At 41.2% G+C, this 26,179-nt stretch overlaps 1 protein-coding gene and 1 non-coding gene across 4 annotated transcripts in view; one reads left to right on the plus strand and one right to left on the minus strand.

Moving 5' to 3' along the window:
• The window catches only part of SLC16A12 (solute carrier family 16 member 12), a 104,547-nt gene that overhangs the window by 63,878 nt on the left and 14,490 nt on the right, over positions 1-26,179 (plus strand). For all 3 annotated transcript variants that reach the window (XM_066355805.1, XM_066355807.1, XM_066355806.1), the window contains exon 2: positions 19,239-19,491. In XM_066355805.1, coding sequence (XP_066211902.1) covers positions 19,382-19,491 — 110 coding nt within the window. In that variant the 5' untranslated portion in view covers positions 19,239-19,381. The remainder of the gene's footprint in view (positions 1-19,238; positions 19,492-26,179) is intronic.
• On the minus strand, positions 20,311-20,417 carry LOC136385105 (U6 spliceosomal RNA). Its single transcript, XR_010747717.1, has one exon. It is a non-coding gene; the product is annotated as a U6 spliceosomal RNA (small nuclear RNA).

Consider the following 26,179-nt stretch of genomic DNA (forward strand, 5'->3'; position numbering starts at 1 on the left):
TTTTACCCAAGATTCTCTACGGTGACTCTATAGAAGGTTCCAGTAGCTTCTCTCTCTCTCTCTCTTTGACTTTCAGTCCTAAATGTGGGAGTGATTTCCAACTGTTACTAGCTTCAAGGACTCTGCTGACCATGTTAGATTTTATGAACATTGTTCACACATTTATTAATAATGTCCTTGTTGAAGTCTCTCCAATTTCCCAGTTCCTTTTGGGATTTTGAATAGATAATATACCTGGTAAACCTGAAGGAATTTATGTTCGCCAAAGCACTAGTCCTGCCTACCCTTAATAAAAAGAAGGGTCTTCTAATCTGGGGAGGGGTCTCAAACCTGGGGGAGACAACAGAATTCGTACAAGGCATGAAAATCCACAAGTATATGCAACACTGTCAGTAGACAGAATAATATCTTACACAGTTACCATGATTTCTCAAATATGCCTTATTCATAAACTGAAAAAAAATTGAAAATAGTATGGAATACATTTTAACTGTTGTCTTTACATATATATAAACAAAAAGTTATATTAAAATTTTAGGTATTGCCATGTTTGGCTAATGAAATATTTTAAGATGTGTAGAGTGAGCTTACATGCAGCAATGTCAGGGAGAGTTCTGGATCAAGATGGCAGAGTAGGTAAATACTGTGCTCTCCTCCTTTCATGATCACATAAAAATCACAATTAGCCTGACCTGTGGTGGCGCAGTGGATAAAGCATCGACCTGGAAATGCTGAGGTTGCCGGTTCGAAACCCTGGGCTTGCCTGGTCAAGGCACATATGGGAGTTGATGCTTCCAGCTCCTCCCCACCTTCTCTCTCTGTCTCTCTCTCTTCTCTCTCTCCCTTTCTCTCTCCTCTCTAAAATGAATAAATAAAATTTAAAAAAAAAAAAAAATCACAATTAAATTATAGAACAATCAACCCAGAGAGCCAGCTGAAGACTAGCTGAACAGAAGTTCTGTAAATAAAGATATAAAGAAGAGGCCACATGGAGACTGGTAGCAGGGGCAGAGATGTGAAACAGGCTGGTAATACACTCATGTGTGGCAGTTGAGAATCGAAAAGGATATCTTCATTGCATAGCTCCCCCCTGAGAAAGGAGGGGTCCCAGCCCCGTAATGGGCTCCTCAGCCTGGAGCGCCAGTGCTGGGAAGAGGAGCCCTTACAACATCTGGCTGTGAAAATCAGCAGGGATTCTCTTCATCTGGGTGAGATGGAGGGCCGCTGGAAATCCAGGCATCCTCTTAAATGGCCAAGCACAGACTCACTGTCTCAAAAGCACTCACCGTGGGCTCCAAAGGAGAGACAAAGGCTTGGGACGTGTCACTGAGTTGTGTCCCTTCAGAGTGAGGACTGAAGGGACAGCTGCCATTGTCCCTGCTTTGAGCCCTCCTCCCACACAGCCAATTCTGAATCTGCATTAGCCTAGTGAACTTGACTTGCCCCACCCTGCCTTACAGCCTGCCCACCCAACTTGAACACTGCCAGGGGCTGTTTCAACATGAGAGCGTGAGGCAGCTGGCCTTGGTTCAAGCTGCAGTCTTGCAAAAAAAACAATAGTAATAAAGACCCACCTCTCAAAGTCTGCAGGCTTTGGGCAGGTGGCATCTGGCAGTGGTGTGCCTGGTGACTTTTGCTTACTAGTCCCAGATTCAGCACTTGTTCCAAATCTGAATCCACATTAACTTAGTGAATACCACTTGCCCCACCTTGGTGACTCCCTGAGACCCTGCCTCTCCCAGTTCGTATACTGCCTAAGACTCTTCCAGAGATTTAGCCTTAGGGGCAGCGGGCAGGCAGCAGCAGGCCTTTGGGTGCCCTTGCCATTAGTGCAGCTGCCCCAGGCCTGGTACTTATGGCAGCTGACCTTGTTTTGTTGTGTGGCCTTCCCCACACAATTTCTACACAGGCAGCTAGCAATGGCAGATGACTTTGTAGCTCTTACCAGGTAGCCCTGTGTCAGTCACAGGCATCCAAATTGGAAACGGAGAAGGAAAACTGTCATTAGTATGCAGGTGACATGATACTATATATAGAGAACCCTAAAGATTTCACAAGAAAACTATTGAAAGTGATAAATGAATTCAGTAGACTAGTAGGATATAAAATTAATATTCAGAAATCAGTTGCATTTCTATACACCAATAATGAAATATCACAAAGAAAAATTAAAAAATAATCCCTTTATAATTGTATGAAAAGTAAATTAAAATACCTGAAAGTAGATTTAAGACATTGAAGAAAGAAATGGAAGAAGATACAAATAAATGGAAGCATATACCGTTCATGGATAGAAAGAATTAACATTGTTAAAATGTTCATACTACCCAAAGTAATCCATAGATTCAGGATAGTCCTTATCAAAATACCAACAGCATATGTCACAGAAATTTTTTAAAGATCCAAAAATTTATATGGAACCACAAAAGACCCTGAATAGCCACAGCAAACTTGAGAAAGAATTACAAAGTTGAAGGTATCACACTACCAGATATAAAACTATAGTACAAGCTTATAGTAATCAAAACAGTACTGGCATTAAAATGTACACATAGATCAATGGAACAAAGTAGAGAGCCTAGAAATAAACCCATACCTATATGATCAATTAAAACATGAGAAAGGAGCCAAAGCTATACAATGGGGTAAAGACAATATTCAATAAATGGTGTTGGAAAAATTGGACAGATACATGCAAAAAAAAAATGAAAGTAGATCACCTTCTTACAACATATAAAAGAATAAACTCAAAATGGATTAAGGACTCAAAGCCACAAAAACCCTAGAAGAAAAACATAGGCAGTAAAAAGATTCTCTTAGTAATATTTTTTTTCTGATATATCTCCTTGGGCAAGAAAAACAAAGGCAAAAATAAGCAATGGGACTACATCAAACTAAAAAGCTTTTGCACAGTCAAGGAAACCATCAACAAAACGAAAGGCAGCCTATTGAATAGCAGAAGATATTCACCAGTGATATATTCCATTAGGGGTTGATATTTAAATTTTATAAAAAGCTGATATGACCTGTGGTGGCGCAGTGGATAAAGTGTCAACCTGGAAACGCTGAGGTTGCCGGTTCAAAACCCTGGGCTTGCCTGGTCAAGGCACATATGGGAATTGATGCTTCCTGCTCCTCTCCCCCGCCCCTCTCTATAATGAATAAATAAAATCTTAAAAAGCTCATACAATTAAACAAGCACAAAAAAATACAATTTGGAAATGGGCAGAGGACCTGAATAAAAATTTCTCCAAAAAAGGACATACAGAGGGCCAAAAGACATATGAAAAGATGCTCATTATCACTAATCATCAGAGCAATACATATTAAAACCATGATGAGATATTACCTCACACCTATAAGAATTGCTATCATCGATACATCAACAAATAAGTGTTGGTAAGGATATGGACTGTTGGTGGGAAGGCAGATTGGTGCAGCCACTATAGAAAACAGTATGGGCCTGACCTGTGGAGGTGCAGTGGATAAAGCGTCGACCTGGAAATGCTGAGGTTGCCGGTTCGAAACCCTGGGCTTGCCTGGTCAAGGCACATATGGGAGTTGATGCTTCCAGCTCCTCCCCCCTGTCTCTCTCTTCTCTCTCCTCTCTAAAAAAATGAATTAAAAAAAATAAAAAATAAAAAACCTTTAAAAAAATTAAAAAAAAAGAAAACAGTATGGAAGTTCCTCAAGAAATTAAAAATGAAACTGCTTTACCACCCAGCGATTCCATTTTTTGCATATATATCTGAAGAAATCCAAAGCACTCATTTGAAAAGATATATATGCACGCATATATTCACTGAAGCATTATTTACAATAGCCAGGATATGGAAGCAGCCCAAGTGCACATCAATAGACGGTTGTATTAAAAAGCTGTGGTGCATTATATACAATGGAATACTACTCAGTCATAAAAAAAAGAATGAAATCTTACCATTTGTGACAGTATGTAGAACTAGAGGGTATTATGCTAAGTGAAATAAGTCAGAAAGGCAAATGTGATATTTCATTTATATGTGAACTCTAAAGAACAAAATAAATGAACAAATAAAACAAAAACCAGACTTATAGATACAGAGAACAGACGGATGGTCTCCAGATGGGAGGGAGGTTGGGGGACTGGGTGAAAAAGGTGAAGGGATTAAGAAGTATAAAGTGGCAATTACAAAATAGTCACAGGGATGTAAAGTACAGCATTGGGAATATAGTAAATACTATTGTAATAACTAAGCATGGTGTCAGGCAGGTACTAGAATTATCAGGGGATCACTTCATAAGTTATATGGTTGTCTAACCACTATCCTATACACCTGGAACTAATATAAAATAATATTAAAGTCAACTGTAATTAAAAAATAAGAACATTACAAAAAATAATATTGAATGTCAATTATAATTGGAAAAGAAAAGGTTAGGAACTATTTCCAAAACCTTTGCTGTTAAAAGTTCACCCCCTTTATCTTGGTCCAACACTAAAAGGTCGTGGAATGAACTGGTTGATAGTCCCAACTATTTCAACTATCAGGATAGAGACCAAGGTGGCTACCTACATTTTGAAAGAATTTTTATAAAATTGTTTCTAATCTTTTTATTCCCAGGAAGGAATTTAGGTCCTCGGTCTTGCACAAAAGAGTTCCCCATATTCTCAGCCTTGGCAACACCTCGTCCTTTGTGTGACCTGCTGTGTGGCTCAAGCAGTGAGCAGTGCTGCAGAGCACGAAAATAAACATCTCCGAGGGCCTGTGGAATTTGATGGCGTGTGCAGTGGGGGGCAGACAGTGGGCGGAGGGCCAGGCTCTGGAGTGAGCCCTCCAGCGGCCCGCGCTCATTTCTAGCCGCTCTGTACCACTAGGAGAGAAGGCCAGCCTGGCAGTGGCGTTCTGTTTCCAGGCTTGGCTGGGCTGGGGTCAGGGTCTGGACGTTTGTAGGTGCAGCTAGTGAGATTTGTTCCCTGGGAGCGCCGTCACTCCGGTGCTGGGAAGGCTGGTTAACCTGCTTTGACCAAGGACAACAGGAACAAAGAAAGGCTCCGTAATTTCTGCCCCACTCCTCAGGCACCCTGTACCCGTTCCCCGCCTGATTTGGGGAAATGTCCGGAACTCGAGAATTGGAGGCGTTCATTCACTGAATATGTATTGCGCACCTGTTCTCTGGGCTCTCCTGGGCGCTGGAGACCCTGCAATGGGAGCACCACGCGCCACGCGCCATGCTCTCGGGGGACACCCACGCTTCCGCCTGAATGCTCTCTCAAACGCCAGTCAACCCCCACAGCACCCTGTGGTGTGTGGGGTTAACATGAAATACTTAACTGAAGTATTTGACTTGTCACCCCTCCCATTTCAAGAACATGGCGGGTGACAATTATTACACAGTGAGGAAAACGCTACGGTGTAGACACAGGCAGCACTGTTCTTTAATAAAAGGCTCTCTTATTGCCTAACAAAAAGATTCTGAAATGCATCTCCAACCCCAAGTGTCTCCTCTGCTGCCCAGAAGCCTCAAATATAACATATAGGGCGTGAAAGAAAGAATTAGAAATAGAGTTATGTAAGGCCACTGAGTTAGACACAAAAATTGATTCATGGAACCACACATTTTTTGAGCACCAGCTTATACTGATGTTGTGCTAGACTCTGAGATACTTGACTACATGTTATACTTTTTTCACTTCTTTTATGTATACTTCCAACTAGGAGAGAATAGAACTCTATTACTGTAGAGAATGGTAGTGGGTACCGAGCTCCTGGCTATGAATTGTATTGTTAACAAACTATTAGACTCAGAAGCAAGCATTTTTCTGACGTTGCCTAGAACCAGTGGCCCTGTGGATGAGGCCCTGACAGGTTGGGAAAGAATCCTGCTTTCTACTGTCTCTGCCTCTTCTGTGAATTATGAGTGCTACCTTTTTCTTTCTTTCTGTAGACCAAACACCATATGAATCACCCTGCTGTTTATTACGTCTTAGTAAAGTATTCCTGTCCCAAAAGTTTCATACACAATGTAGAAACTTTAGCAACTTCATTAGCAAAGGTCAATGTTTCAGCTTAGTGCCCAAAGGTCCCTGACAAACATCCAAAAATTTCTGGTTGAAGCCAGTAATTATTTACTCCCCTGTTACCACGATCTGTTTGAGGACTAAGCAAAGAGCAGCAGAGTGTTTAAAAAAGAAAAAAAAAAGCAAATCACTAGTTTTTCTTCATTTAAGAATAATATATATATATATATATATATATATATATATATATATATATAATAACACATTTATAATGTCTTTGAGCAACAAAATAAATTGGTAAGCTTTAGAAGGCATTCTCCAGATTCACAGACTCCAAGTGGAAATAACAGTTGGGTCCCTGGGCCAGAGACTATGCACACCTGAGCAGAGAGAAGGGGTTTCTTTACCCCCCCCCCCCCCCCATGTTTAGTCCTGCCCAGAGTTTTCCCCAGGATGAAGTCTGTAAGGCTGCCTGCTGGAACACTTCCCCACTGAACAGAGGCTGTACAGGGAAGCATACTTGGCAGGTTGTCCTTGAATACACATGGGGTCCTCTGGGATTCCAAGCACAAACCAGGATGTTAAATAGGGTCCTGAGTCTTGGCTTGGGGTAGATCCAGCAATAAATACACTGGGAGAGATTTCAAAAATATTATCTGTATTAGAGGAACATTTTAGAAGTGTGTAAAAAAAGAGAGAGAGATTGGCAAATTTTACGATTTTTAAGTAAAAACTAGGAGGAGTTTGCCTCCTCCTTTTTTATTTATTTATTTATTTTTTTTCTGAAGCTGGAAACGGGGAGAGACAGTCAGACAGACTCCCGCATGCGCCCGACTGGGATCCACCCGGCACGCCCACCAGGGGCGACGCTCTGCCCACCAGGGGGCGATGCTCTGCCCCTCCGGGGCATCGCTCTGCCGAGACCAGAGCCACTCTAGCGCCTGGGGCAGAGGCCAAGGAGCCATCCCCAGCGCCCGGGCCATCTTTGCTCCAATGGAGCCTTGGCTGCGGGAGGGGAAGAGAGAGACAGAGAGGAAGGAGGGGGGAGGTGGAGAAGCAAATGGGCGCTTCTCCTATGTGCCCTGGCCGGGAATCGAACCCCGGTCCTCCGCACGCCAGGCCGACGCTCTACCGCTGAGCCAACCAGCCAGGGCTGCCTCCTCCTTTTAAGAGGTATTAGGTAATAAAGAGTAGAGTCAGAGTATACTGAGCATGCCCAGTCTATCAGGTAGCTTACATATTGGGTAAGAGACACTTAATAATCAGTCACCTGGTTTGTAGGGTAAATGTCAGTAATTCGATGCCCTGGTTTTATAGATCAGGAAATAGCGGCATAGAGGAAGTGACTCATACAGGGTCATACAACTAAATACTGTCACTTGTTTCAGTGGTCTCGATTCCCACTCTTAATATCTTTCTGCCACACAGCTTTATCTCCTTTGTGGCTGCAAACAAATCTGTAAATTTAAAGGTAGTGCTAAAGCGGAAGGTACTGGGAATAGATGGGAGAGATGGAGGAAGGAACAGCGGGAAGTGTGTTGGGAACCTACCAGAATGAGCGGCTCCAGGGCCACTGCTGACTTCTCTAGCTGCGTGCTGACTGTAAGAAATGCGTATGTTTTCTACTGAGAGTAGGGATCGAGTCAGAAAACTTTACTGAGGGCAACGTGGAAGATTATCCCCACGCATGGAGTGTTTTACTGGAAGGGTTGACTGTTAGCAAGAACTCTTTGCAAAGGATGAGATTTTTGAAAGCAAGAAGGATGAGGACACAGTGAAATTGAGGATATATACCTACTTGCACTGTTAAGGAGTAATCTTAGAGGAACATTATAATGTAACAACTCTTTTGTTTCAAAAGAATTTTTCTGAAACCAGAATGAGATGCAGAATTTGATTATATTTTAGTGGTTGGATGTCAAAATCAAATAATGTGGAGGCTGATTAGTAAAATGAAGAGTTGCATGCTTGCTTTACTTATAGTTTTAGGTATTCTATCAACTCAGTAAGAGACTTTTCCATATTTGTATAATATCAGGTGGGCTGATTATTCACACAAATGGTCAGGTGTTATTTTAGGGGAACTTCAGGCTGCTGCAAAGTCTCTAGGAAACGAGGTTAGCTGGCCTGGCCCCTGCATTTCTTCTGAATACATATAAATCTATTAAATGATCTGTTTTGAAAGAAACTCACAGGAATTGTTTTATGAGCAGCTACAGCCCCGTGTTAATCTTGAGGGCTTCCTCCTCTTCCTTGTGCTGTGGTCACTCACAGGAATAGGTGCTTAAGCTTTGGCATTGCTTGCATGGCTTGTTGAAGTGCCTGATAACAATTTTGAAATCTGGAGAGCAGGGGGCAAGTGCCCTGTTCAAAATCGGCCAGAGCCGCGTGTCTCCATTTGGATTCAAATGCAGTGCTGTCAGGTGAGTCCATTAACTTCTCTGAGCTTCAGCTTCGTTACCGTGAAAGGGGCAAAGTAGTGCCTGTCTCGGAGGCTTGTCAGACTCCAGGGCAACGATTCATGAGAAATTACTAATAGTACTATTGGTACTGGTACTTTCAGAGAAGTTGTTTCCCTCCACCCCGGAATCCTGTGAGGATGTTCCTTGTTCTGTGGTTTTACCCAGGTTGACTCTTACCTTAGAACAGACCTTTGTTCATTGTGCTTCCACTGCAGCCATGCTTAGGAGCATTACATTCTTTATTTAGACTTACGCCATCGCATTTTTTTTTTGAAAGATCCTCACAGAACGGTTCTTAACTTATATAATGTAGGAAACACCAATGAGAGGTTTGCTCAAGTAAAACAAATGTAAGTGGAATCATCTGGGACAGCAGAGGCAAAGCAAAAATTAATGATGCTTAATACTTTTGTAAAGAAGCGGAACATTTTATTTTGCCAGAGGCTTTTACCCACACCACAGTATATCCTTTATGGAATAATCATCTAATTTTCATTGCATGGTACTAATAAATTATATGGTTTTTTATAGTCCTTGAGAAACTATGCAAAGAAGATTTTTGTGCTTAAATTTATACCACAGGAGTATACCTGAAACACCTGTTTAAGAAAATTCTATATAAATCGGAATTGAATAGTTTTCAAAATAAGTCATATTATATTCCTAGTTATGTTCCTTTTTGCATATTCAGCCTTTCCTCTGTGACAGTTTCAAGTATACAACTTTTGTGTTGTTTCACACAGCTTCTCTTATGAGATACACACAATTTTAGACATTTTGCTTTAATATTGCATCATAAATATTTTTCTATATTACAATATTATCTTCTTGTTTATAATTTTAAACAATTATATACTATTTCATTTGTTTAATGTAGCATAACTCTCTGAACACTTCCAAGATGTTGAGCACTTAGGTTGTTTCTGGTTTATATTTTATATATTATTTATAATTCAGCTTTTTTTTTTTTTTTGCCTATAACATTGAGCTTCTTTTAAATTGTTTTCTTAGGATAACTTTTCAGAAATGAGATCACTGTTCAAAGAATATGAATAACTTTCTAATTCTTGATTCATCACACTGTATTACTTTTTAAAAATAACTTTATTGATTGATATTTAGAAAGAAAAACATTGATTTGTTGTTCCACTGTTTATGTATTCATTGGTTAATTCTTGTATGTGCCTTGACTGGGGATTGAACCCACATCCTTGGCATATTGGGGCAACACTCTAACCACCTAAGTTATCTGGCCAAGACTTGTATTGTTTTTCACAGGGCTGTTGCACAGTGCTGCCTGTTTCAGCATTCTTTAATAGCACTGGGAAGCACTAAGTGAGGGTGATCTCATACTGGGCATGTGTGTGTCGGTGGATTTAGAGTCTTCAGTTGGAAAGTAGCTTAACCTCAGGGGTTATTTTATTTTATTTTATTTTGTGGCAGAGACAGAGAGAGTCAGAGAGAGGGACAGATAGGGACAGACAGACAGGAAGGGAGAGAGATGAGAAAAATCAATTCTTCGTTGCAGTTCCTTAGTTGTTCATTGATTGCTTTCTCATATGTGCCTTGACCGCAGGCTTTCAGCTGACCGAGTAACCCTTTGCTCAAGCCAGCGACCTTGGGTCCAAGCTGGTGAGCTTTGCTCAAACCAGATGAGCCCGTGCTCAAGCTGGCCACCTCGGGGTCTTGGACCTGGGTCCTCCACATTCCAGTCCGACGCTCTGTCCACTGTGCCACCGCCTGGTCAGGCTCAGGGGTTATTTTAACAGAAAAACCTATGAAGAGGATAGGACTATACCAAGGCAGAGGTTTCTAAGCTTTGGCTTTTTTGCTTGTATAATTGAGTCTGTCATTTCTTGATATTTGGCACCTACTTGTGTCTAATCAGTGAGTTATTCTTTTTGTGTGTTTGTATGCAGGTGTAGGTAGAATCTTGAATGCTAGTCCTGTTGAACTGTGTGAGACAGTGCTAGATATAGAGCATACCATAAACATAAGTCATGTGAGCTGTGCAAGAAGCTTTGATTTAAGGCGACATGGTACAGGCAAAAGCTGGAAGTCTTATGGCCCCCAGAAGTCCACCAAGTGTTGCCATGTGAGAAGGACCCCTCATTGGGGCTGGACAACACAGCATGTCAGAGACAGGATGGAGTGGGGAGTACAGGCCTTATCCAGAGGAATGGGCTGCTGCTTGACTCTAGCCAGTGGCTGCCACAAAGGGATACCAGCCCAGTATCTTTAGTGCTTTCAATTTTTCAAGAGAATTTGGAACTCTGATTCTTAGGAGTCTTAGTTTATTTGGGTTGCTATAATAAAACTACCACAGACTGGATGGCTTGGACAATAAATCTTTATTTTTCACAGTTCTGGGAAGTTCAAGATCAGGGCGCTAGCAGATCACTGTCTGGGGAGAGCCCACCTCCTGGTTCCTAGACAATTGTCTTTCACTGTACACTCATATGGCATAAGGGGCAAGGGAGATCTATGGAGTCTCTTTATAAGGGCACTAATTGCCTTCCAAAGACCCCACCTCCAAATATCACCATATGGGGATTAGGTTTCAACATATGAATTGGGGGGGTATTAACATTTAGTCTGTAGCATTAGGTAAATCTCATATTACGTGTGGCAGCGAATATAAACATTAAAAAAAACATGCTGTAGATCTAACAAAAAATGTCCTGAAGTTAGATTTGTTCATTGCTTCCTGTTTGTGACTACTGTACTCTCATCTAATTCTGACTACAACCCTGTGGAATTAGCAGAAAGAGTATGTTGTTTATGTACAAACAAAGAAGCTGAGGCTCAGAAATGACTGTTCAACAGTTTATTGACTGCTTGTCCCACCAGAGGTAAGTTTTATGAACGCAGGGCCATTGTCTGTTTTCTTCACCTCTTTAAGCCTGCTCCTAAAATAGGTTCTGGTGTATAGTGGACATGCAATGAATATTTATTGAATTAATTAATGAGTGATAAATAAAAAGCCATTACAGTATTTCGCCATGTATAATACACATCCTTTTTTGAAAAATTTGGGGTCTAAAAACTAGGTGTATCTTATACAGTGGTTGTGGCATTTCAAATGCCATAGATGAAACTGAGGATGAGGCAATATGTGAAGACAGTGATTCGTCATCAGACACAGATTAGGACAAGCTAATGGATGGGAGTTTTGACAGTGATGAGCAGTTGTATGAATTTTATGATGAGTAAAACAAGTTCAATAACTTTATGAAATACATTTTATTTTTTTTCAAATTTCAGGCCTCAAAATTAAGGTGCATCTTATACATGGAATCGTCTTATACATGGGGAAATACAGTAAGTCACATGGAAAATAATACTCATATTTTTGTACCAGAAAATCCTCATGTTTTGGGGTTTTTCTGTTTGTTTGTTTTTGTTTTCTTTTTGTATTTTTCTGAAGTTGTAAATGGGAAGGCAGTCAGACAGACTCCCGCATGAGCCCGACTGGGATCCACCCGGCACGCCCACCAGGGGGCGATGTTCTGCCCCTCTGGGGTGCTGCTCTGTTGCAACCAGAGCCATTCTAGCGCCTGAGGCAGAGGCCACAGAGCCATCCTCAGTGCCCGGGCCATCTTTGCTCCAATGGAGCCTCGGCTGCGGGAGGGAAAGAGAGAGAGAGGAAGGAGAGGGGGAGGGGTGGAGAAGCAGATGGGCGCCTCTCCGTATGCCCTGGCCGGGAATTGAACCCAGGACTCCTGCACGCCAGGCTGATGCTCTACCACTGAGCCAACCGGCCAAGGCCTCCTCATGTTTTATTTCATTTTAATTTATACAACATTCTGTGAGAATAATGTGACCCTCACTTTACAAATGAGTAAACTGAGGCTCAAAGAGGTAAAGTAAGTTCCCTGAGTTCATGTAACTTATGAGAGGGAGAGTCAGGACCAGGACCCAGATCTTCCTTTGATTGCTAATTCTCTTCACTCTTCTAGATTGCTACTCTACCACCAAAGTCATAAATACTGATTATCTCCCCTCACCCTCCCAGATACTGCTATTTTACTCTACAGACCTGGGCACTACATCTTCTGAGAACAGGGCTCTGCACACTTTCTGGAAACAGTAAATATTTCAGGTTTTGCTAGCCATATGTCTTTTGTCACAACTACTCAATTGCCAGGGTACATGAAAGCAGTCAAAGACAAAATGAAAATGAACAAGTGTGGGGTTTTTTTTGTTTGTTTTATTTATTTTTACAGAGACAGAGAGTCAGAGAGAAGGATAGACAGGGATAGAAAGACAGGAAGAGAGAGATGAGAAGCATCAATTATTAGTTTTTTGTTACGCATTGTGACACCTTAGTTGTTCATTGATTGCTTTCCCATATGTGCCTTGACCGCGGGCCTTCAGCAGACCGAGTAACCCCTTGCTCGAGCCAGCGACCTTGGGTCCAAGCTGGTGAGCTTTTGCTCAAACCAGATGAGCCCATACTCAAGCTGGCGACCTTGGGGTCTCGAACCTGGGTCCTTGGCATCCCAGTCCGACGACACTCTATCCGCTGTGCCACCACCTGGTCAGGCGAACAAGTGTGGTTTTATTCTAGTAAAATTGTATTTACTAAAAGAGGCAGCGGGTCAATTCTTGCTTGAGGGCTGTCGTTTGCTCACCCCTGCCCAATGAGACAAACAATTTGCCTTATCAAAAAGGTGACATATGGCCTGACCTGTGATGGCACAGTGGATAAAGTGTTGACCTAGAAAGTTGAGGTCACCGGATCGGCACCCTGAACTTGCCCGGTCAAGGTGCATATGGGAGTTGATACTGCCTGCTCCTCCCCACCTTCTCTCTCTCTTTTCCTATCTCTCTCTCTCTCTCTCTCAAAATGAATAAAATTTTTTGAAAAAGGTGACATGCTACCTATATTGCCAGCTTGCTGTATTGATGTTTAAATTCTTTCTTAGTTCTCTGGTTTTACTTCATATGTCATAGAATTGTTTACTGTAACACCTTAAATTACTCTGAGGTTGCAGTGTGCTAATAAATGTGAAACACAGTTTTTCTCAGAGGATGTAAAAACCTTTATGTGTTGTTTGCCAGTGTATGATTTCTGTGGAATAGACACTCCCATGTGAACAATTACAAGCCATCAGTATGATGCCACTGAACATAGCCTGGGATGATGCGATGCGGTAGGAGCTGGCCCTAGCACACCGCTGTCTGAGGCATATATCCATTTGGACTCTTTTGGCAGACATGACAGAAATCTCAACTAGTTCCAACAATAAGTAAAATGCGTTATGTTACCTAGCAAACTAGATAAGGTGGCTCCAGACCTGGTTAGGTCAGTGGTTCAGTGACCTCATTAAAGTCCCAGGCTCTTTTCAGTTTTATGCTGTGCTGTCCTTGATGTATTGGCATTGTCCTCCGGCTTCCTTCATGGGTAGGAGATGGCTGCCATCGTTCCACGTATCCAGAAATCAGTTGCATTTTTATACACCAATAATGTACTATCAGAAAGGGAAACTAAGAAAACAATCCCATTCACAATTACTTCAAAAAGAATAAAATATTAGGAATAAATTTAACCAAGGATGTAAAAGACCTGTACTCAGAATTATAAGATATTAAAGAAAGAAAATGAAGAAATCAAAATAGCACGAGACTGGCATAAAACCAGACATATAGATCAATGCAGCAGAATAGAGAGCCCAGAAATAAACCCACAATTTTATAGTCAATATACTGTTCACAAAATTTAGGGGATATTTTATCACTTCATATTTATTTTAAAATATCCCCTGATTTTTGTGAGCAGTATATTTGACAAAGGCAGCAAAAACATACAATGGGGTAAAGAAATTCTATTCAATAAGTGATGTTGAGGCCCTGGCCGGTTGGCTCAGCGGTAGAGCGTCGGCCTGGCGTGCGGGGGACCCGGGTTCGATTCCCGGCCAGAGCACATAGGAGAAGCGCCTATTTGCTTCTCCCCCCCCCCTTCCTCTCTGTCTCTCTCTTTCCCTCCCGCAGCCAAGGCTCCATTGGAGCAAAGATGGCCCGGGCGCTGGGGATGGCTCCTTGGCCTCTGCCCCAGGGGCTAGAGTGTCTCTGGTCGCGGCAGAGCGACATCCCGGAGGGGCAGAGCATCGCCCCCTGGTGGGCAGAGCATCGCCCTGGTGGGCGTGCTGGGTGGATCCCGGTCGGGCGCATGCGGGAGTCTGTCTGTCTCTCCCCGTTTCCAGCTTCAGAAAAATAAAAAAAAATAAAAATAAAAAATAAGTGATGTTGAGAATATTGGATCAATACCTACAAAAAAATGAAACTCTAGACCACCTTCTTACACCATACACAAGAATAAACTCAAAATGGATTAGAGATTTAAATGTTAGACTCAGAACCATTAAAATCCTAGAAGAAAACATGGGCAGTAAAATCTCAGACATTTCTTGTAGCAATATTTTTTTTTAATTTATCTCCTCAGGCAAGGGAAACAAAAGAATTAAACAAATGGAACTGCATCAAACTAAAAAGATTTTGCACAGCAAAGAAACTTATCAGCAAAATGAAAAGACAACCCACTGAAGGGTAGAACATATTAACAGATATATCTGATAAGGGCTTACTATCCAAAATTTATAAAGAACTCATACATCTCAACAACAATAAAACAAACAATCCAATTAAAAAATGAGCAAAGGATCTGAATAGACACTTCTTCAAAGAGGACATATAGATGGCCGATAAACATATGAAAAGCTGCTCATTGTCACTAATTATCAGAGAAATGCAAATTAAAAACACAGTGAGATATCACCTCATACCTGTCAGAATGGTTATCAATGAATCAACAAGTGTCGGTGAGAATGTGGAGAAAAGGGAACCCTCCTGCTCTGCTGGTGGGAATGCAGACTGGTGCAGCCACTGTGGAAAGTAGTATGGAGTTACCTCAAAAAATTAAAAATGGAACTGCTTTATGAGCTAGAAATTCCACTTCTAGGAATATATCCAAAGAAACCCAAAACACTAATTTAAAAGAATATATATACCCCTATGTTCATTGCAGTATTTATTATACAATAGCTAAGATTTGCAAGCAGCCCAAGTCCCTCTTAGTAGATAAGTGGGTATAAAAACTGTGGTGCGTTTATACAATGGAATACTACTCAGCCATAAAAAAGAAGGAAATTTTACCTTTTGAAACAGCATGGATGGACCTGAAGAGCATTATGCTAAGTGAAATAAGCCAGTCAGAGAAAGACAAATACCATATGATTTCACTTATATGTGGAATCTAATGAACAAAATAAACTAACAAACAAAATAGAAACAGACTCATAGATACGGAGAACAGACTGGTAGTTGTCAGAGTGGCTGGGGATTGGGAGGCTGGGTGAAAAAGTTGAAGGAGTTAAGCAGAAATAACAACCTCATAGACAGACCACAGTATGGGGTTTACAAGTGGGAAAGCAGGGGAGAAATGGTGATGGGAGGAGACTTGACTTGGGGTGGTGGAATGCACAATACAATATAGAGATGATGTGTTACAGAATTGTACACCTGAAACCTGTATAATTTTGTTAACCAATGTCACCCCAATACAGTCAATTGAAAAATTAAAGAAAAATAAAGTACTTTTCCATGACACAAACTTAACTGTTGGACTGACTGATTCTGAAACTCCAGAGTATTGGTGATTCCTTTGAAAAGTTGGTTTTGCTTTGAAATCAGAGATCATTTTATGACTGATCAAGTCAGTGACCCACAGGCCAATTTAGGAAAATACGAATGGTACTGTTTATTTTTTTTTTTTGTATTTTTCTGAAGCTGGAAACGGGGAGAGACAGTCAGACAGACTCCCGCATGCGCCTGACCGGGATCCACCCGGCACGCCCGCCAGGGGCAACGCTCTGCCCACCAGGGGGCGATGCTCTGCCCCTCCGGGCGTCGCTCTGCCGCGACCAGAGCCACTCTAGCGCCTGGGGCAGAGGCCAAGGAGCCATCCCCAGCACCCGGCCATCTTTGCTCCAATGGAGCCTTGGCTGCGGGAGGGGAAGAGAGAGACAGAGAGGAAGGAGGGGGTGGAGAAGCAAATGGGCGCTTCTCCTATGTGCCCTGGCCGGGAATCGAACCCGGGTCCCCCACACACCAGGCTGACGCTCTACCGCTGAGCCAACCGGCCAGGGCCGAATGGTACTGTTTAAAGAGCTACATTTTAAGCTGCGTCCCATGTCAATTAATGTCATCCTACTGGTGCGACATCAGCAAGAATTTCAAGCATATGATTGGATAAAATGTATATGAGTTTTTCCTAAGGAATAAGGAAATGCAGTGGAGGCAGCACAGGGTATTGGTTAGGAAAAATGGCCTTGCAGGATGACAAGGTTCATATCCTATTTCTGCTGCTGGGTGTGTTAACAGTAATTGGGCAAATGGCTTAATCTCTCTGGGCTGAGTTTCTATATCTGTAAAGTAGAGGTAATAATACCTTCTCTAGTTGTTGTAAGGGTTAACTGAGTTACTGTCCATATGCTGCTGCTTAATAGCAGCGTGGCCTGTGGCAAGCACTCTGTAAAAGGTAGCTCTGTGTTATTCTTACTTAGCCCGGACACCAGTGTTTGGCTGTTACTCAGTCCCTAGGCTCATGATTAACAATATTATCATTTCACATAATAATTTTGATTTTCTCTAAGCCAGTGGGTTAATATTTATACCAATACTGCTCTTCTCATCCCTTTTTTTTATTTTTTTTATTTTATTATTTTTCTGAAGCTGGAAATGGGGAGAGACAGTCAGACAGACTCCCGCATGTGCCCAACCGGGATCCACCCAGCACGCCCACCAGGAGGCGACGCTCTGCCCACCAGGGGGCGATGCTCTGCCCCTCCAGGGTGTCACTCTGTCGCGACCAGAGCCACTCTAGCGCCTGGGGCAGAGGCCAAGGAGCCATCCCCAGCGCCCGGGCCGTCTTTGCTTCAATGGAGCCTCGCTGTGGGAGGGGAAGAGAGAGACAGAGGGGAAGGAGAGAGGGAGGGGTGGAGAAGCAGATGGGCGCCTCTCCTGTGTGCCCTGGCCGGGAATCGAACCCAGGACTTCTGCACGCCAAGCCGACGCTCTACCACTGAGCCAACCGGCCAGGGCTCTTCTCATCCTTTTGATAGATTTATACTCTTCAGTTGTTCATGCCATCTCCTTTGTCAGTCCCCCCACATTCACAGGATGGATAATAACAGGAAAAGGGAGGCAGACCTAAGTGGTCTATGTGGGAATCTCCACTGACTGCCCAATGCCTTGAAATAGGGCCTAACATATATTAAACACTCAATAGTGTTGATAGTTGAATGAATTAATGTTGCTAATGTTTTTTTCTCAAATCTATAGTTCACCTTTTAGTTTTGTTTATTATATGTTTTGATGTACACAAATGTTAAATTTTAATTTAGACAAAAATTTGTTTCATTACATTATTTTACATCTCAGGGAGCCCTTCTCTTCTCTAGAGGGCAGATAAATATTTGCCTATATTTTCACCTAAATTTTTAATAATTATTGTTTCCACATTTAACTCTCATCTATCTAGAAGGTCAAGTTCCTGGCTGGTGGCTCAGTGTATAGAGCATTGGCCTGGCATATGAACATCCCAGGTTTGATTCCTGGTCAGGGCACACAGGAGAAGCAACCATCTACTTCTCTACCCTTCTCCCTTCCGATTCTCTCCCTCTTTCCTTCCTGCAGTCAGTGGCTTGATTGGTTCCAGCATTGGCCCCAGGTGCTGAGGATAGCTTGGTTTGTCTAAGCATGTCAGCTTCAGGTGCTAAAAATAGCTTGGTTAATTTGAACATCATCCCCAGAGGGGTGGATCCTGGTTGGGGCGCATGCAGGAGTCTGCCTTACCATCTTCCCTCCTCTCACCTAAAAATATCTAGAACAGCAGTTCTCAACCTGTGGGTCGCGACCCACAGGTTGAGAACCGCTGATCTAGAAGGTCAAAAGGTAAATGGAGAGTTGTAACATAATATAGTGAGTAATCCTTTATTCTTCACCAACCTTTGCTATCTTATTTAATTATATTGAATTTTATGCATTAGCATTTGAGCACTCTTTTCTGGTGCATTTGTTGTTCTCTCATTTCTATTACACACTTTTAAAATGATAGCATTCTTTGTCAGAAATGCCAAAGAAGTTACAGTTAGATTCATTCAGTATAATGACTAAGACATGGCCTAAACTGTTGTAACAGCGACTCCAAAATACAGAGGCTCAAATACAACTGAAGCTCAGTTTATGTTTCTTTTCACAGTGAGAGGTCTGTGAAGTCCAGAGCTAGAGAGCAGCCTTCTCCAAAGAGTCTCTTCGGGTCCCAGGCTTCTTCTCTCTTGTAGTTCTGCCAGCCCTAGAGAGATATCTTGGTCTGTTTGGTTGAATCTCTCTTTTTCTCTACATCCATGGTCCAGTCTATGGGAAAGGGGTGGTGGCAGTATTGGGAAAGCACCTTTGTTTTTGATCTGATAAACCAGAAGTGGTACATGTTACTTTTCCTCGCATCCCTTTTGTCAAGACTAAACAATGTTGCCATGCCTAGCTTCAGGAAACACTAGGGATGGCATCAAACTGGGTGCACAATTTGAGGGGATCTATTGTGAAAAAGGAGGAGGGTGGGCACGAAGAACAAATAATGGCCTTTGCCACAGTCCAGTATCCTTAGTTACAAGTAATCATATGTAGTAGGAAAGTATTAATCATTTCTTGCACTGTAAAAAAAAAAAATCAACCTTTGGGGACGTCAATAAAATTAATATCCTGATTTTTGGTTTTAGATGGCCTACAGTAACCCATGTGCCAGGTAGCATTTTATGCCAATCTTGAAAGTCAACTGGAAGTCACTGGACAGCAAACTCTTCCAGGATCATAACTGGGCTGTTGGAGTAACTCGGAAAAGAAGAAAGCAAGAACTAAAACCATGACAAAAGTAACTCGAGCTCGATCTACCTCCCCTCCGGACGGAGGCTGGGGCTGGATGATTGTGGCTGGGTGTTTCCTTGTCACCATCTGTACCCGGGCAGTAACCAGGTAGGTGGGATTTTCTTCTTGATTTATTAAGATGACCTGGTTTGTCCTTTTTTTTTTTTTTTTTTAAGTCAGCTTCAATCTGTTTCTGAACCTGTCATTGTGAAAATATATATGAATTTGTGTGGTGTGTGTGTGTGTCTTTTCTTTGACTGCTTAGATATCTTTTTCTTTGCGAGGAATGTAATTTTCTTTTATTTTTTATTTTTATCTTATTGATTGTAATGAGAGAGGAAGGAGGAGAGAGTGAGAGACAGGAACGTCAAGCTTTTCCTGTATGTGCCCTGACCGGGGATCGAACTGGCAACTTCTGTACTTCTGGATGATGCTTTAACCAACTGAGCTATCTAGCCAGGGTAGAATGTCATTTTATGACACTTAAAGTCCTGAATGGTGGTCTCTTATATAATATTTGACACGTAAACCCGGAGTGTTAGAACATTTTTAAACCAAATATTGTGGCCATTCCAGCCATTTGTTTTCATTAGCGGCTCATCCCAGAAAGGAAAAACATATAAGGTCAAAATAGTCCTTGAAAACCTCTTGGCTCAGTAGATACTGAGACCGTGGAAGCTTAAAGCCTAGAATTTAAATTCTTTTGCTTCGTTTTGCATTTGGCTGCAGTGGTGGAGGCTGAGCTCTGGGTTGAAAGAGGAAACAACAGCAGAAATACAGGGATTCTCTTTCTCACTTGCTCACGTCTCCTCTCTCTTGTTCATGTATTTATATTTTGAGAAAGTTTCCTTTTATAAAAAAAAATTATTATTCAATTACAGTTTACAGTCAATATTATTTTGTATTCGTTTCAGGTGTGCAGAGTAAAAAAATATGAAACGCTTCACGAATTTGCATGTCGTCCTTGCGCAGGGGTTGTGCTGATCTTCTCTGTATTGTTTCCATTTTAGTCTGTGTGCTGCTGAAGCGAGCACGTCTCTCGTTTATCCAAGGGCGTCTTGGTGGAAGTGCTTGGGTTAACTGTGTATATGTTGAGACTCACTGGAACGAATATATACTTGAAATCTGCACACGCCAGCTCTATCTTCTGTGGGTGCTCCCATCCAGAGTGAACTCTTTGTTCTTCTCTGGCAGCTCACACCTGGCAGCAGAAGAAAGCAATATGTACTAGCTTTATTTGAGGTTATTAGTGCAAAAAAAAAATAAAGACATTGATGTTACCTTCCTAAAAATTCATAATGCAGGAAAGAAGTAGGATGTTTGTTTTTGCTATAATAAAGGTTGGTTAATGATGTGTCATAATAAACTACAGATATGTTTAAAATAATACAATTGGGCCTGACCAGGCAGTGGCGCAGTGAATAGAGATGTCAGACTGGGATGCGGAAGACCCAGGTTCGAGACCCCGAGGTCACCAGCTTGAGCACGGGCTCAACTGGTTTGAGCAAAAGCTCACCAGCTTGGACCCAAGGTCGCTGGCTTGAGCAAGTGGTTACTCGGTCTGCTGAAGGCCCATGGTCAAGGCACATATGAGAAAGCAATCAATGAACAACTAAGATGTCGCAATGAAAAACTGATGATTGATGCTTCTCATTTCTCTCCGTTCCTGTCTGGCTGTCCCTATTTATCCCTTTCTCTGACTCTCTCTCTGGAAAAAAAATAAATAAATAAATAAAATAAAATAATACGATTGGTGTGAAGTTTGATTTAACTCCCATCTGTATTATGGATCTTCTGTTCTGGGTGTGAGGAAGTCATAGACTTAAAAGGAATCTCTGTCATCTTGGTTCTTACATGTGGAAGCTTCCATCTTTCCATGACAGGAAAGTTCTGGAAGTGAGCTCAGTGCTTCATAAGAAAGGCTGCTGGAAATCAGAAAAGAGGATTGTGGCTGGCAGCCAGGGCCTGTTCTCTGAGGTTACTGGGAGAGGCCATGAGGAGGGTACCTGAGCAGAATAAGCCTAGAGGAAGGAAAGTGTGAAGACGCAGCCAGCATCAGACTAAATGTCATGAACGAGGAAGCAGCCGAGAGAACGGAGACGGACAAGAAAAGCAGCCTGCAGGGTGATTTGTCAATTCAGAGAATCAATGCCTATTAGGCAATTAATTTAGTTTTCTTTTCCCCCACAGTTTTATTGAGAAATAATTGATATACCTCATTGTATAAGTCAGACAGCATGATGGTTTGATTTAGATATACTGTAAAATGTTGACAGCAGGTTCAGCTAACACTCACTTTTCATATAGATGCAATAAAAAGAAAAGCAAGAAGAAGAAAAAAAGGAGAAACAGATTCTCTCCTTGTGATGAAGATGCTCAGGATTTACTTTCTGAACGCCGTTCGTATTTGTCGTGCAGCTGTGGTAGCTACATTCATCATGTTGTGCATGACCATTACATCCCTAGTACTTATTTATCATACAACTGACTGAAAGGTGTACCTTTTAACCACCTTCCTCTGTGACCCCTTCTCCCACCCTCTGCCTTTGGTAACCACAAGGCTAATCTCTTTTTCTATTAGTTTGGTCTTTGTTTGGTTTTAAAATTCCACACCTAAGTGAGATCGTACAGTATTTGTCTTTCTCTTTCTGACTTATTTCACTCAGTATAATGCCTTCAAGGTCCATTCATGTTGTTACAAACGATAGGATTTCCTCATTTTTCTTATGGCTGAATAATATACCAGTGTATATATACCAAACATCTTTATCCACGCATCTATTTTTTTCTTTTTCTTTTTAATATATTGTGTTGACATGGTTTCAAGTGGCCCACTCAATATAACACCCTCTCTACACTGCTTCATGAACCCCCAGGCCCTATGCAAAGTCTCTTTCCACCCCCTCTCTCCCCACTCTTTGTTCCCTGATTCTGCCTCCACCCCGCTCTCTCTCTGGTTATTGCTACCCTGTTGTCTGTATATATGTGTTATGTATATATTCATCTATTGATGCACACTTCGGTTGGCTCCATGTCTTGGCTATTGTAAATAATGCTGCTGTGAACATGGTGCTGCAGAGAGCTCTTCAAATTAGTGTTTGCATTTCCTTTACACATAATACCAGTATGGAATTGCTGGATCATATGGTAGTTCTTTTTAAACATTTTTGAGGCTCTTTCATACTTTATTTCCAATTCAACAACAGTGCAGAAGGATTCTTTTTCCTCCAGCATTTATTATATCTTGTATTTTGATGATGGCCATTTTAATAGGGGTGGGGTGATACCTCATTGTGGTTTTCATTTGCATTTCCCTAATAACTAGTGATGTTGAGCATCTTTTCATGTACATGTTCACCTTTTGTACCTCTTCTTTGGCAAAATGTCTACTTAAGTGCTTTGCCCATTTTTTTTTTTTTGTATTTTTCTGAAGCTGGAAACGGGGTAGGCAGTCAGACAGACTCCCGCATGCGCCAACCAGCATGCCCACCAGGGGGCGACGCTCTGCCCATCCGGGGGCTGCTCTGTCGCCACCAGAGCCACTCTAGCACCTGGGGCAGAGGCCAAGGAGCCATCCCCAGGGCCCGGGCCATCCCTGCTCCAATAGAGCCTCGGCTGCGAGAAGGGAAGAGAGAGACAGAGCGGAAGGAGAGGGGGAGGGGTGGAGAAGCAGATGGGTGCCTCTCCTGTGTGCCCTGGCCGGGAATCGAACCCGGGACTTCTGCACGCCAGGCCGATGCTCTACCACTGAGCCAACCGTCCAGGGCCGCCCATTTTTTAATTGAGTTATTTGTTTTTTTATTATTGAGTTGAGTGAGTTATTTATTTGTTGTGGATATTCACTCCTTATCAGGTATATGGTTTACAAATATTTTTCCCACTCCATGAATTGTATTTTTACTTTTTGATGGTTTCCTTTGCTGTGAAGAAGCTTTTTAGTTTGATATAGTCTTACTTGTTTATTTTCTTTTTGTTGCTTGTGCTTTAATCCAAAAAAAATTATTACCAAGACCCATGTCAAAGAGATTTATCCCTATATTCTCCTCTAAGAGTTTAACAGTTTCAGGTCTTACATTTAAGCCTCTAATACAGTGGTAGTCAACCTGGTCCCTACCACCCACTAGTGGGCATTCCAGCTTTTATGGTGGGCGGTAGTGGAGCAACCGAAGTATAAATAAAAAGATAGATTTAACTATAGTAAGTTGTTTTATAAAGTTTTATTCTGCCAAACTTAGCGAAAATTCGACATAAAGTACTTGGTTTAAGTAATTATTATTTATGCTTTAACTTGCTGTAACTCTGCTTTATAAATTTTATAAAGTAAAGTTACTTCCCTACTTTATAAATCACCATTACTGTGGAACCGGTGGGCGGTTAGAAAACTTTACTACTAACAGAGATACAAAAGTGGGCGATAAGTATAAAAAGGTTGACTACCCCTGCTCCAATACATTTCAGGTTAATTTTTTTGTGTGTGTGTGAGTGGTGTAAGATATAGGTCCAGTTTCATTCTTATACATGTGAATATCCAATTAGGGTAGCACCATTTATTGAAGAGACTGTCTTTTCTTCATTGAGTATTCTTGGCTTCCTTTTCAAATATTAGTTGAATGTATATGCTTAGGTTTATTTCTGAGCTCTCAGTTCTGTCCCATTGACCTAATTGTCCGTTTTATGCTGGCACCATACTGTTTTTTTGTTTGTTTGTTTATTATTATTATTATTATTATTATTATTATTGTATTTTTCTGAAGTTGGAAACGGGGAGGCAGTCAGACAGACTCCCACATGCACCCGACCAGGATCCACCCAGCACGCCCACTAGGGGGCGATGCTCTGCCCACCAGGGGGCGTCACTCTGTTGCAACCAGAGCCATTCTAGCGCCTGAGGCAGAGGCCATGGAGCCATCCTCAGCGCCTGGGCCAACTTTGCTTCAATGGAGCCTCGGCTGCGGGAGGGGAAGAGAGAGACAGAGAAGAAGGAGAGGGAGAGGGGTGGAAGCAGATGGGCGCTTCTCCTGTGTGCCCTGGCTGGGAATCGACTCCTGCATGCCAGGCCGATGCTCTACCACTGAGCCAACCGGCCAGGGCCGGCACCATACTGTTTTGTTGACTATAGCTTTGTAGTATCACTTGAAATCAGAAAGTGTGATACTTCCTGTTTTGTTTTTCTTTCTCAGGAGTCTTTGGCTATTCAGGAATTTTTGTGGCACTATTTAAATCTTAAGAGTGTTCTTTCCTTTTCCGTTAAAAAAGAAACAACAAAAACAAAATGTCATTGGAATCTTGATAGGGATTGTATTGAATCTATGATGACTTTAGATAATATTGACATTTTAACAATATTAATTCTTCCAGTCCATGAATATAGGATACCTTTCCATTTATTTGTGTCTTTTTTTATTTCTTTCATCAATATCTTATAGATATTTTGTAGAGATCATTCACCTCTTTAGTTAAATTTATTCTAAAGTATTATGTTGCTTTTGATGCTATTATAAATGGGATTGATTTTTTTTTCAGAAATTTTTAGTGTATAGAAATGCTACTTATTTTGTATAGCAATTTTATATCCTGTAACTTTATTGAATTCACTGGTTAGATCTAACAGTTTTTTTGGTGGTGTCTTTACAATATTCTATATATAAAATAATGTCACCTGCAAATAGAAACAATTTACTTTTTTTTTTCAATTCTTTTATCATTTATTTATCTATTTTTCTTGCCTGGTTGCTCTAGCTAAGACTTCCAATGCCATGTTGAATTGATTTACAAATAAGGCAACAGTGGGTGCCTTTGTCTTATTCCTGATCTTAAAAGAAAAGCTTTCATCTTTCCATTATTGAATATGATGTTAGTTGTGGGCTTGACATACACTGACTTTATTATGTTAAGATATGTTCCTTCTATGCCTAATTTGTTAAGAGTTGATTTTACAATCATGAATTGATATTTCATTTTTGTCAAATGCTTTTTCTACATCTGTTGAGATGATCATGTGATTCTTTTTTTTCATTATATTAATGGGATGTATCACATTGATTGATTTGCATATGTTCAACCATTCTTGTTTTCCTAGGATAAACCCCACTTGATTATGGTGAATGATCCTTTTATTATGCTGTTGAATTCATATCTAGCAGCAACTGGAGAGGAGGAGAGTGAAATAACAGGTTACTATGTGCTGCTAAACATAATGAGTTGGAATGCAGCACTATCCAATGAGACTGATAACCTCTTATCTCATCTCCAAGGAGCAAGGCCTGATTTCTTCACCTGAGCTCTAAGAGCTTCCTATCCTGAATTAGGACATAATGTTAATCTATATTAGATTGATTCCAAGTTGTATGATGATACAGATGATAGCTTCTGTATTACTTATGTTTTGTTTTTCTTAAGTAATTAACTATTTTTCAACATAAAAATTTCTCTATCTCTTTTGTCTCCATCTCTGTCTCTGTATGCCTTCCCTCTGTTAATGTGTGTATGTGTATGTGTATGTATGTGTACACATATGTTTCTGATTGTATAAGAAAGCATGTTCATTGTAAAATAATTCAAAATGCAGAATAAAAACAAAATGAAATCATTTATAATCTCATCATTCACATATGACTGGGCACTTTTTAGTTTATATGTTTTTAGGCTTTTGTTATTTACATGAATATGTTTTATAAAAATAAGCCATAATCTCAATCATATAATCACAATCACATAATCACAAATCAAGTCATCATTTTAGTACCCAATAATATTTCTTTTTTTTGATATGCCCATAATTTATTTAACCAGTCCC

Source organism: Saccopteryx leptura, chromosome 13 (genome assembly GCF_036850995.1).
Source record: "Saccopteryx leptura isolate mSacLep1 chromosome 13, mSacLep1_pri_phased_curated, whole genome shotgun sequence".
NCBI lineage: Eukaryota > Metazoa > Chordata > Mammalia > Chiroptera > Emballonuridae > Saccopteryx > Saccopteryx leptura.